The 12757-nt window shown below is 42.1% G+C and overlaps 1 protein-coding gene across 7 annotated transcripts in view; it reads left to right on the top strand.

The window, feature by feature from the left end:
* dock10 (dedicator of cytokinesis 10) overlaps positions 1–12757 on the top strand; it is a 240644-nt gene that overhangs the window by 186590 nt on the left and 41297 nt on the right. For all 7 annotated transcript variants that reach the window (XM_033031141.1, XM_033031146.1, XM_033031144.1 and 4 more), the window contains exons 25-34: positions 956–1025; positions 2585–2704; positions 4958–5032; positions 6050–6196; positions 7953–8036; positions 8772–8880; positions 9772–9950; positions 10754–10870; positions 11354–11471; positions 11908–12029. In XM_033031141.1, coding sequence (XP_032887032.1) covers positions 956–1025; positions 2585–2704; positions 4958–5032; positions 6050–6196; positions 7953–8036; positions 8772–8880; positions 9772–9950; positions 10754–10870; positions 11354–11471; positions 11908–12029 — 1141 coding nt within the window. The remainder of the gene's footprint in view (positions 1–955; positions 1026–2584; positions 2705–4957; positions 5033–6049; positions 6197–7952; positions 8037–8771; positions 8881–9771; positions 9951–10753; positions 10871–11353; positions 11472–11907; positions 12030–12757) is intronic.

The raw sequence follows: 12757 nt of genomic DNA, 5'->3' as shown, positions 1-12757 counted from the left end.
CTTTGAATACTCAGGGCAGTGAATCAATTACACATTCCTTGAAAAATCCATTTACTTTGGACAGGTACATGGATAGGAAAGTACATGGACATTGTGGTGGCACAGTTGCACAGCGGTAAAGTTGCTGCCAAAGACCCAGGTTCGATCCTGACTATGGGTGCTGTCTGTACTGAGTTTGTATGTTCTCCCTGTGACCGTGTGGGTTTTCACCGGGTGTGCCGGTTTCCTCCACATCCCAAAGACATGTAGGTTTGTAGGTCAATTGGCTTTGGTAAAATTGTATATTGACCCTAGCGTGTAGGATAATGCTAGTGTCATGGGTGATCACTGGTTAGCGCACATTCGATGGGCCGAAGGGCCTGTTTCCACGCTGTGTCTCTAAAGTCTAAAAAGTCAAAAGTCAAAAGTTTCGCGGGATATGGGCCAAGCATAGGCAGTTGGGACTAGCATCTTAGTCAGCATGGGTAAGTTGGGCCGAAAGGCCTATTTCCATGCTAAATCACTGTACGAAGCTATGACATCCTGTCAATAATTTTACTCTCCCACTCAAGTGCAAAAACACACGAGCTTCATGTTTGAACCTCAAACCCATTTTTCGTTGTCAAAGTTGAACACTTTCGATTGTTATTTACCAACACTTTTGCTCGAGGGTTTACAGGCATTTATTTTAGAATTGAGTTTTGAAGTTCATGTTTGTGGCAGAATGAAAACCAGACTGGGGGATTTTATTAATAAACATTTGGCTTGTCACCGAAATAAAACACCAATGCCTTAAGTAGCAATATGAGGACTAATCCATTTTCAGCTCGTTCAGCTTATTTACTCGTTCAGCTTGTTTTATTTATGACAGATGTAAAATTGAAATAGGTTGACAGGATCATCTGGACACAAACGCCTCAAAGTCAAATGTACAATACCTCGCTGTGCATTAAAACATTCATTTTCTTTTTCTAAGAGCTATTGTTGACATTGTTGCCAAGTGCCATGAAGAACACTTAGACAATTATCTCCGCTCGTACGCTAAGGTACAGTACAAAGAACAACAAAGTAATGCTCGTTATTGTAGGGTTTTTCATTACCTTACTCAAAATGTGTATAGAAATATTAATTTATACATCGTCATTAAACTTGCTTTAAAATCAAGTGATTCTCTGGGGTCGGATAGGTCCATGGAAGGGAAGCTGGAAATCACATTAGCAGCTGTCAAGTGTGGCTGTGGCTCTTTAAAAATAAATGATTGTGTCTTGGAGTGAAAGCTCTTCAAGGCTTTAAAAAAAAAAAGCCTTGAGTATTTGCAATGCATTTTCAGTCTTTCTATTATCAATTTGTCATGAATGCCTCTATGGGACCAATGCTGGCTTTTGCATCTGCAAAGGATCTGAGCTGGTTATCTTTATTGGTATACAACCAACAATCTCAGCTGCAGGGTATATAGAAAGAGAAGTGAAATACACATTTCAACTGGAGGACCCTTCATCAGAAACGTCAGGGAGAGTAAACACATTTGTTTTCAGTTGCGGAGAGGGCAGGGCAAGGATGAATGGGTAACAGGGAATATTTCTGATAAGATGCAGCTGGGAGTTTCATGGCAAGGAGAATTATGATTGATACATTTGCACCGCGGTAGAGTTGCTGCCTCACAACGCTTACAGCGCCAGAGACCCTGGTTCGATCCTGGCTATGGGTGCTATCCTGTACGGAGTTTGTACTGTACGCTCTCCCTGTGACCGCGTGGGTTTTCTCAGAGAACTTCGGTTTCCTCTCGCACTCCTAAGACGTACAGGTTTGTATGTTGATGGCTTGGTATATATGTAAAAATTGTCCGTAGTGTCGGATAATGTTAATGTGCTCGATTCAGACTCTGTGGGCGGAAGGGCCTATTTCCGCACTGTATCTCTGCACTGAACTGAACTGGACACTTATAGAGAGATAAAATGACAAAACTAAAGCACATAAAAGCTGGGTGAGGCAGGTCAGAGACGTAGGGAATATGCAGCAGGTCAGGCAGAGGCAATGAAATGAGAATGCTCCAGATTTAGTATAGATTTTTGTTACATGTGCTGAGGTACAATGAAAAGCTTTCGTGTTGCATGCTGAGTGAAGTGGTAGTGTTCATTAAGTACCTCCACAATTTTCTTGAACTGAATTATCCCTTGAAGAAAGAGTTATCAAAGTCAGAAGAAACAGTGAAGAACTGATTGAGTTTCATGTCTATGACACATATTTTTATGTTACTGTGCATTCCTTGTAGGGTCTGACTTGTTCATAAGTGAACACAGGCTGGAATCCCCTCCTGTCTCACCACTAAATGATTTCTCATCGTTAAAATGGCCAGCAGAAGATTGGGAGCTGGGCTTGTGGCAATCCTGCCTACAATGCTTTAGCCTTCAAAGTGTAAGTGAGGCAAAGACCTTGATTAGTGGTTTCTTCAAGCAATGTAGAAAAGCAGGGCTCCTGACTTTCATAAGATACCGATAATAATATCGGTATTAACTATATGCTATATAGTTATAGGCAGTTGTGATGTGCTTGAAGCAAATTAGACATGTACTGATTTCTCCTCCTCAATCTATATTTTATGCAGTTTATTTTCAAGGCTGAATACTCTGAATTGAATCAGAAAACAATTCATGAAGAGCTTTTAAAAGGCATCACTGAGGTTTTGATATCTTCAGAAGAGACGGAATTCAAACGGATGCTGAAGGTAACTTCTGAATAATGACAAATAACATTTCATGCCAATGTTGTTACGTGAATCATAATGTTAATCATATTGAAAACAGAAAATGCAGAATATTCTCAGCAGATCAGGCAGCATCTGGGCAAGGAGAAACTGAACTAACATTTCAGGCCAATATCTTTTGTTCGAAAAAGGTCACCATCGTGAAAGATTGAACTGGAATTTGCAGGGAAGTTCCAGCAGTTTCCAACCAACCCGCTGACATTTCTCAGGTTAAGTTAGATGTTCAAATTAACAAAGTAGTCCTAAATGTGCTGCTCACATTACACTGCTCTGAGTTTGGGCTTCTCATGGGGAATCTGCCTGTTGAACCTCTGCCAGTTGGGCTCATATAGGAAGAGTCGGCTTCTACACACAGCTGAATTGAGCTAGCTTAACTGGGGCATCATGGTCATCATGGACTTCATTTTAATGGGCAGGAGCAGATGCAAAGGACCAGCCTCATGGAGAATAATTGGAATCCCTTGATAGATATGGAGCTTGTCAAGTTAAAGACTTTCTTGAGCAATGTAACGCGAGGCCCTGCCATTACATCGGATCATGCTATTTGGAACCGTATCATCATCAGCTGGTAGTTCAACAATGGCAAATCTGGAAAAGTGAAATTTGCTCTTTATTACTCAATAAGGACCATGGCCTCTGATGCCAAGTTCTAACTAGACAAAAGTGCTGGAGAAACTCAGTGGGTGCGGCAGCATCTATGGAGCGAAGGAAATAGGCAAGGTTTCGGGCCGAAACCCTTCTTCAGACTGAAATGTTGCCTATTTCCTTCGCTCCATAGATGCTGCCGCACCCGCTGAGTTTCTCCAGCATTTTTGTCTACCTTAGATTTTCCAGCATCTGCAGTTCCTTCTTGACCAAGTTCTAACTCATTGTTTACCTCTCCAGAGTGGTTGCCTGTTCTACTGATCATTTCCAGTCATCGTAGAGTCCAGGATGCCCCATTTATGTTAGTGGCCCATATCTCTCTAAATATTAGTATGCTTACTAATCTATGTACTGTACCTGCCCAAATTCCCTTTAAATTCTGTTATAGTACTTGCCTCAACTGCTTCCGCTGACAGCTCGTTCCACATAGCCACCACTCTCAGTATGAAAAGGTTGCCCCTCGGCTTCCTATAAAATCTTTCTCTTCTCAGCTTGAATCTCTGCCTGCTAGATCTTGATTCTCCTGCCCTGGGGAAAAGTAGTTTCTGTTATTTCCAGGTTTCCAGATCTGTTGCATTTTACTTTTGCATGAATGGAAATGGTATGCTGGTGAACTTCAAGGATTCATACATTTAATGCATTCTTTTGTGGCATTTTTTTTTGTTTCAGGAATTTTTGTACTTTCATGTGAAACAGGTGTTATGGCAATATTATACACTATCTGGGAAATATTTTCATTTTATCAATGTAAAGGAAAACAATTTTGAATGCCAGACATGTTAGTGGTCATCTCAGTTTCAATAGACAATAGACTCTTTTCAGTTACGTTACTATGTCTCCATTGCACCAAGTGTTTTACAGTTACAAGTCCACTGCTGATTTTCTGACAACTGGTGGTCCAGCACCTCCTTTAATGTGGACAAATTTACGAGAGTGTACTCAGTCCCCCCCCCCTGGAAGTCCCCCCCACCCCACCCCCGAAAATATGGCACCTAGGCCGGGTGAGGCGGCCGATCTCAATCCCATTGGAACTTCCACGCTGATGGGCGGGTCGAATTTGCCCCCCGTGGCCAGGGCTCTGGTACTCTAGCCTGGCCAGAACTGGAGGTACTGTTCCCATAGCCGATTTTCTCAGCTCCTCGATGGTTTAAGTGGGACCATTGCAGTACCTTTGGATACCTCTCGGAGGCCGTGACCTCTCTTGGTCGGGCAAAACAGATAATCCAGAAAGGATCTGGAACCAAGGATGCTGGAAAATCGGTAGTGGGCTTGCATAATATTTCATCATTATTTCTCATCAATCAAACAATATCAGTTGCAGAATTATTATGCCTGTGAGTGCTGTTCTTCTGGCTCCTGTTTCCTCGGTGAGAAATTAACTAACATTTCTTCCAAGGATGGGTCTTCCCTAATTTACTTACCAAATTGCATCATTAGTTTCATGGTTAATGCGATGCACTGCCTTGATAGAAGTTGAGGTTGTTTTGACAAGCCTATGCTGAAATATTACTGTTTGCTTGTCCTTATTGTCATTTTCAGAATTCTGATGATTTAATTATTGCTTTACAGCATCTGTGGTTCTTCTTTGAAATTGTTTTAAAGTCACTGGTGCAGTATTTGGTTGGTGAAGACAAGAGACTACAGGTAGGGTAATATGGGGGGGGGGGGGGGGGGGGTGGGGGAGCATAGAAATAACAAGACAATATTTAGAAGAACCAGGTCACAAATGACATGAAATGCAAGTGCAAATAATAAAAATAAAACATAACTGATTGGAAAAACTGCACGTTATTACCAAGCTTCCCTTAAAATATTTTAATCTCAATCTGAGGATAAGATCCGGCATCACTGCCAAAGTAATTTGTTTAACTGTTAATGAGATCCCGGTTCCCGTACAGCAGCAGGTACAAAAGCTTGAAAGTGTGCATCACCAGACTCAGGTTCTTCCCCTATTGTTCAAAAGATCTTAAGACATAGGTACAGAATTAGCCCATTTGCCTCATAGAGTCTTCTCCACCTTTCGATCATGGCTGATCTATTTTTTCCTCTCAACCCCGTTCACCTGCCTTCTCCCGATAACCTCTGACAGCCGTACTAATCATGACCCTCTCATCTCAGCTTTAAAAATACCCAATGACTTGGCCTCCACTGCCGTCTGTGGCAATGGATTCCACAGATTCACTACCCTCTGGCTAACAAAATTCCTAATTTTGTCATTCTAATAAGGCTAGCCATTTATCAGGCTTCTGAGTATCAGGCTTCTCAATAAATTTGGGTGGTGTCTGATTCATCTCTACCCCATTGTGGACATTGGACTTTGTCTGTGGAACTGGTGCGATGCAATGCTGAGAACTATATTCTACACTCTGTATCTTCCCCTTTGCTCTACCTATCGCATTAGAGTTTAACCCTATGGTATTTGGGTATAGTATTATCTGATTTGATTGGACAGTGTACGAAACAATGCTTTTCAATGTGGCTTGGTCCATGTGGCAATATTAAGCCTAAACCAAAATGCTCACTCATACTGTTTTAAAAAACCGTGTCAAAGTTTGATCAATCTGATGAAAACAGATGTTATTGTTTTGTCATGTTACAGCTTTCCAGATAAGATGAGAAATTATTTTATTCCAATTCATTGTTTTTCTCTGAAATGCATAGCTAAAGCGTATTGAGAGGTTTCCATCATCCTATCACAGTGCAATGGAAATGCTGGTGACGACCCTGGGAGACCTAATTTACAAAACCTTCAGAGACACTGAAGAGGAAACTAAGGAGGCTAACCATTATCTCGCCATGTTTGTAAAGGTAAAACCTCTAGCCCCTGTGTAAATACATCACAGACCCAGCATCTGACCAATATTCAGATGTTTGGAAAGAAAGGGGAATAAAAAATGTTACATTTTTAGGAATGCAGGAATCCAATAGTCCTATTCTCCTGGATCTTCATAAAGGTTTTACATTTGTCACTTCAAATATTTATCTCGTTCTTTTTAGAAAGTTGTAATGTTTTTTGCTGGTTCGGTTAGGGTGCCTTATAATTGAGGTCAGTATTATTTTGGCAAATAAGGATTCAGGAGTAGGATGTAGTTGAAGCAGTCACCTTCCATCAAGATTGTGCAGCTTCAGATGCAGTCAATATTAGTTTTGGAACATTGTTTCCTGTAAGTTGGTGAGCAGCAACAGGGTAGTTTTCATTCAAATATTTTTAAATGTTTTAGAAAACCTTCTGTTGCCTATTAGCTTATTTCTATAATACCAAGTGTTCAACAAATGGCATGGGTAGACTTGCTGCCTCACAGCACCAGAGACCTGGGTTTGATCCTGAGTACTGGTGCCTGTCTGTACAGAGTTTTTTACATTCTCCCCATTCTTCTTTCTCGTGTCCGGCCATCTTCTATGTCACGTCTTTCCGGTCGGTCAGTGACGGTTGACGGCCGGTGGTTGCAGAATTGGCTACTTCAGTCGGTCACTGTGGTACAGTTTTTGTCGACAGCATTGCCCGGGATGCGACACGTTGAGGCTTCTGCTTGCATCCATTTCTCCGAGTTCTCCCGTTTCCTCTCACACTCCAAAGACGTATTTTGGTCTGTAGGTTAATTGTCTTGGTATAATTGTAAATAGTCGCAAATGTGTGTAGGACAGTGTTGGTGTGCGGGGATCGCTGGCTGAGCCGAAGGGCTTGTTTCCACGCTGTATCTCTAAACTAAACTAAACCTTCTCTGCAACTCCAGAACTAGGGGTCACAGTTTAAGGATTTCAGAACTAGGGGTCACAGTTTAAGGATAAGAGGGAAGTCTTTTAGGACCGAGATGAGAAAATCATTTTTCACACAGAGAGTGGTGAATCTGTGGAATTCTCTGCCACAGAAGGTAGTTGAGGCCAGTTCATTGGCTATATTTAAGAGGGAGTTAGATGTGGTCCTTGTGGCTAAAGGGATCAGGCGGTATGGAGAGAAGGCAGGGATGGGATACTGAGTTGGATGATCAGCCATGATCATATCGAATGGCGGTGCAGGCTCGAAGGGCCGAATGGCCTACTCCTGCACCTATTTTCTATGTTTCTATGTATCTAACATATTGTCAAACACATTTTGAAAATCCATGTATGTGTGACTGATTATATTTCTTAAATCAATCTTCCAATTGCTTATTCAATTGAAAACACAACATGCTGGAGTAACTCAGCAGGTTGGGCAGCATCTCAGGAGAACATGGATAGGTGACGCTTCAGGTCGGGACCCTTCTTCAAGACGGATTGTAGGGGGAAAGGGGGGGGGGGTGAAGAAAGCTGGAAGAGAGGATGGGCTGGACAAAACAAAGTTCATATTCCTCACCAAACATTGAAAATAATACCCAGAAGGTACAGGTCTTGTTGTTCTAATGACATAAGAGCTTGAACATTAAATAGATTATGATCACTTTTCACTTTTATTGGCATGGGTCCTCCCCAATTCTTCAATTCTCTGCACCACAGTCAAGTACTTTGAGTTCAACAATGCTGCAATACTGTTCCTTTATTGGTATCTAAAGTACTAAATCTTGACCCTTTTTGATTTTTACAGCGATGTTTTACCTTCATGGACAGAGGATTTGTAATGAGGCTGATTGGTAGCTATATGAACATTTTCAATGCTGGGGATCACAAGGTAAATTACTCTGTTAATTAAGATCTCCGAACATGTTTTGTAATCAAGGAAATTGCCCTCCATTTCTTCCTCAAGGCAATTAGTGACATGAAATTAATGCTTGAAAAGTAAAATTTGGCAGCGTGTGAAGTGAGCAGTGGACCTGATCCCACAAATGTCTCTCTATGTGTCTTGGAAGGAAATTTACAACAGAAATGCCAGTCTGGTTCAAGTAGACTATAATTTGCAGTTCTGAGAATTATATGGCTAGAGTCATAGGATCATACAGCATGGATACAGGCTCTTCGGCCCAACTTGCCCATGCCGACCAACATGCTCTATTTAGTCTGAAGAAGGGTTTCGGCCCGAAACGTCGCCTATTTCCTTCGCTCCATAGATGCTGCTGCACCCGCTGAGTTCCTCCAGCAATTTTGTGTACCATGCTCTATTTACTGTTGTCCCACCTGCCCTCATATGGCCCATATCCCTCTAAACCTCTAACCATGCACCTGTGCAAATGTCTTATAACTATTCCTATAGTACCTGCCTTAACCATGTCCTCCAGCAGCTCGTTCCATATGTCCACCACCCTCTGTGTGAAAGCTGATATAAAGCTGAGAAGTTTGGTGTTTTTCTATTGATCAGCCCACTGAAACAAATTCCCGTTACAGCATTCACCGATGAATTTCAAGGTACGAAATCAAGTCTGAAATGTCTTAAGAAAAACTGTCACATTAAATCCTTTTTTGATTGCAGACTCTTTTCGAATACAAGTTTGACTTCCTGCATGAAATTTGTAACCACGAGCACTTCATTCCTCTCAACTTACCGATACTATTTTTCAAGAGTAAATCAGGAAATGAAGGTAAGTGAAGTTTTCTCTTCCGCATTAGAAAGAGGAAGGCTTATGATTTTTTTAAGTTGACCTTTTTCTTTTGTTAACACAAGTTTAACATTGTTGGAAGAATCCTTCAGTAGCATTAAAGGGCCGGTCCCACCAGCATGCGATTGCATGCGTCTAACGCGACCAAACGTGGTCGCTTGAGGCGTACGACCTCGCGTCGCCAGTCCCATATCCAAGCGCGGAGGCGTATGGAGTTGTGCGGGGCTGGTCCCGACATCATACTCACCAATCAGCTGGGCAGGAGGCGGGCCGACTGAATTCGGACATCGCACGGCGTCGGGCGGTGACGTCATCACGCAACGGCACGCTGGGCGGTGACGTCATTGCACAATGCCACGCGCTAGGCATGCACTGTCAAGACGCTGACTACGACGTCAAGACGCTGCGTACGCCCCCAATGCGCCTGTGGGCTGACAGGCCGTTGGCGCGCGAAGATTTCGAACAGTGCGGGATTATTCGGAGCCCCGCGCGATGTCGGGACCAGCCCCGCACAACTCCATACTCCTCCGTGCTTGGAAGTGGGACTGTACGCCTTACGCCGTACGCCTTACGCCTTAAGCGACCACGTTTGGTCGCGCTAGCCACATGCAATTGCATGCTGGTGGGACAGGCCCTTAAGGAGGTGAAGTGGATTAAACATCTGTTTCTGCACCCCTATGGGGTAGATTTACCATCCATGTCAAATGATTCTCTCTCTATCTCAGACCACAGGATTGTTATGCCACTCAAGGCCATTCAGTCCCTGGCAGCTTTTTATGTCAATTAACCCGATCAGTCCTACTAACTTGACTTAATCAGGTAGCACTGAATATGCATTTTGTTATTGAAAGATATAATTTTATTTTTACGCAGGTTCACAGCCAGAATATACCCTGACAAGTGAATTTTGTCGCAATCATTTTCTCGTTGGCTTGCTGCTCCGGGAAGTTGCATTTGCACTTCAAGAAGACCAAGATGTTAGACATCTTGCAATTGCTGTCCTTAAAAATCTTTTGGCTAAACATTCGTTTGATGACAGATACTCAGGAAAAGTAAGTGAAGTCTCTATTCAAGATGCATTGAAAGTGCAGACTCGGCCTTGTGATGTTCTTAAAAACTTCCAGCTATCTAATTCAACTGCAAAGCATTTGCCCTATTGGGGGTAAAAAAGACACAAAGCGCTGGAGTAACTCAATGGATCAGGCAGCACCTCTGAAGAACATGCATAGGGTTAGGGAATAGACTGGGTGAATAGCTACAGTAGCTGTTGTCAAAGCTATAGCAGAACGCTATGAGCGAGTGAATGAATGTTTAAGATGGTGGATGGACTACACACCAAACAGAAGGGTGCTTTGTCCTGGATAATTTACAACTTTCTGGAAACTGTTGCAGACCCTCATGCGGGTGAACAGCGAGTATTCCAACACATGCTTAGCTTGTGCCTTGGTGGTGGTGCTGTACCTTGGGCTGTGAGAGGCTGAGTTGCTCAACATAGAGTATCCAGCCTCTGACAGGCTCTCGTAGCCATTGATATGAATGTGACTCTTCCAGTTGAGTTTGGTATTCACTCTCGGTGAATATTTAATATTCATCCCCTGGATCCAGCAGATAGATGGCTGCGGACTCGGTCATGATAATGTCATTGAATGTCAAGGATAGGTGATTGAACCTGATTGTTGGAGGTGGATATTGCCGTGCACTTCTGTGGCAGAAACCCTGATCATTTATCAGCTAATGCCCGAATTTCCCTGATAAAGGCAAGGATTCAATGTTACATTATATGACAAACACTTACGGTATTTACTACATCATTGAAATATATGTCAGTTTGATTAATGATTGTGTTTCTATGCAGAGCCAACAGGAACTGCTAGCCACTTTGTACCTGCCATTGTATGGAATAATTCTGGACAACCTTCCGCGAATCTTTATGAAGGACATGTTTCCATTCAATCAGAGTTCCTCAAATCCGGTTAGTGTTACATGAGGAATGACTGCCGCTGGAGAAATGATGGAGAACACTTTGGTGATTTATCTGTAACAAACCTAAAAAATTACTGCACTGTATTTTTCTCATTATGTATAATGTTGCTGTATCATGGAACATAGAACAGTGATTCTTGATTAGTACGGATGTCGGGGTTATGGGGAGAAGGCTGGGGCATGGCGTTGAGGAGGGAGAGATAGATCAGCCATGATTGAATGGCGGAGTAGACTTGATGGGCCGAATAGTCTAATTCTGCTACTATTACTTATGACCTAGTAGAGCACAAAGTCTGCGCTGAACTTTATGCCAAATTAAAGTAATCTCCTCTGCCTGCATGTGATCCATATCACCCTGGAAATATTATTTTATTGGGTTGATAATCAGCAATTTGTAGAAACTTATGTTCTCATTATACCTCCATATATCTAACAGTGACAATAACTGATAGCTATGTTCTCTAAATGACAGGGCTCGAAAGATGACCTCAGTACCACAGGTGGGTCACAGCATCAGTTAACAACAGCAATAAGGAATACAAATTCATTGGAAACTTCAGCCTCGAAAGATGTTATGAATTCAATAGCAGGTAGGTTATAATTCTTTTGAACTGACCTTTTCCTTGCTGCAGAACTGAAGATACTGGGGTTTTTTTCTCCCAAAGATAGACACAAAACACTGGAGTAACTCAGCGGGTCAGGCAGCATCTCTGGAGGAAAGGAATAGCTGATGTTTCGGGTCAGGGCGTCGAGATGTCTAAAGAAGGGTCCCAACCCGAAACGTCACCAATCAATTTTCTCTAGAGATGCTGCCTGACCTGCTGAGTTACTCCAGCATTTTGTGTCTATCCCAATTATAAGTATGGGTTTAATTGCTGAATAAACTGATTTGCCCATAATGTTTTGGATCATGACTGAAAATTAGATGACTTGACAGTAACAATGTGTAATTATAAAAATATAATAAAAAATATATATCACTTTGTATTAGTTGAATGCAAGTAATGTTGATGTTGCTATTTTTAGTTTTATCGTCTGTGCCGATTTCAACGGTGTCCAATGAAGACTCAAAAGGTTCACATGGTAGTTTGGATTCTGCTTCTGGTACATGTGAGAAAATGAGCGAAAGACCTGATTCCTCTGAAAAGGTAGCATTTTGAAGAAGTGTATTGCAATTTGTTTTGGAGGCATAAGAACCCTCCTCATTCACTTGTGTCCTGCAGAGATGAGAATCGACCATCCTTCATACCCTGCCCTTTGTGATTCCATATTTACCACAGTGGTTGCTTCTTAACTGTCTCCTGAGATCAGGGCAATTTGACTGATTGATTTGTGATGAAAGATCAAACGGAAACAGGCCCTTCAGCCCACCGAGTCTATGCCAACCAACGATCACCCATTCACACTAGTTCTATGTTATCCCACTTTCTCATCCACTCCATCCACAATAAAGGCAATTTACTGAGGGAAATTAAACTACAAACTTGCTTATCTTTCGGATATGGGAGGAAACCAGAGCACACGGAGGAAACCCACATGGTCACAGAGAGAATGTGCAAACTCTACATGGACAGTATCCAACGTCAATATTGAACCCATGTATCTGACCACACTGAGGCAGTAGCTCCACTAGCTACCTGACAATGCCACCCTTAATTAAGTATGGGCAGTAAATGTTGTCAATGCCAGTGGGATTTATATCACATAAAAGAACTAAAATAGTGCACCTATTCATGTTAATTCAGATAAAACTATGTAGAGCTGCCTTTCTGAAATAACTAACATGGGTTTCAGTACTAGTTTGTATCATTTTTTTCCGGGATTCACAATTCATATTGCTTTCCGATAATTGAGGCCTTTGTAAATAGTGCTCATT

Source organism: Amblyraja radiata, chromosome 13 (assembly GCF_010909765.2).
Source record: "Amblyraja radiata isolate CabotCenter1 chromosome 13, sAmbRad1.1.pri, whole genome shotgun sequence".
Taxonomy (NCBI): domain Eukaryota; kingdom Metazoa; phylum Chordata; class Chondrichthyes; order Rajiformes; family Rajidae; genus Amblyraja; species Amblyraja radiata.
Note: the sequence above shows the minus strand (reverse complement) of the source record. Positions and strands in the feature narration are given on the sequence as shown.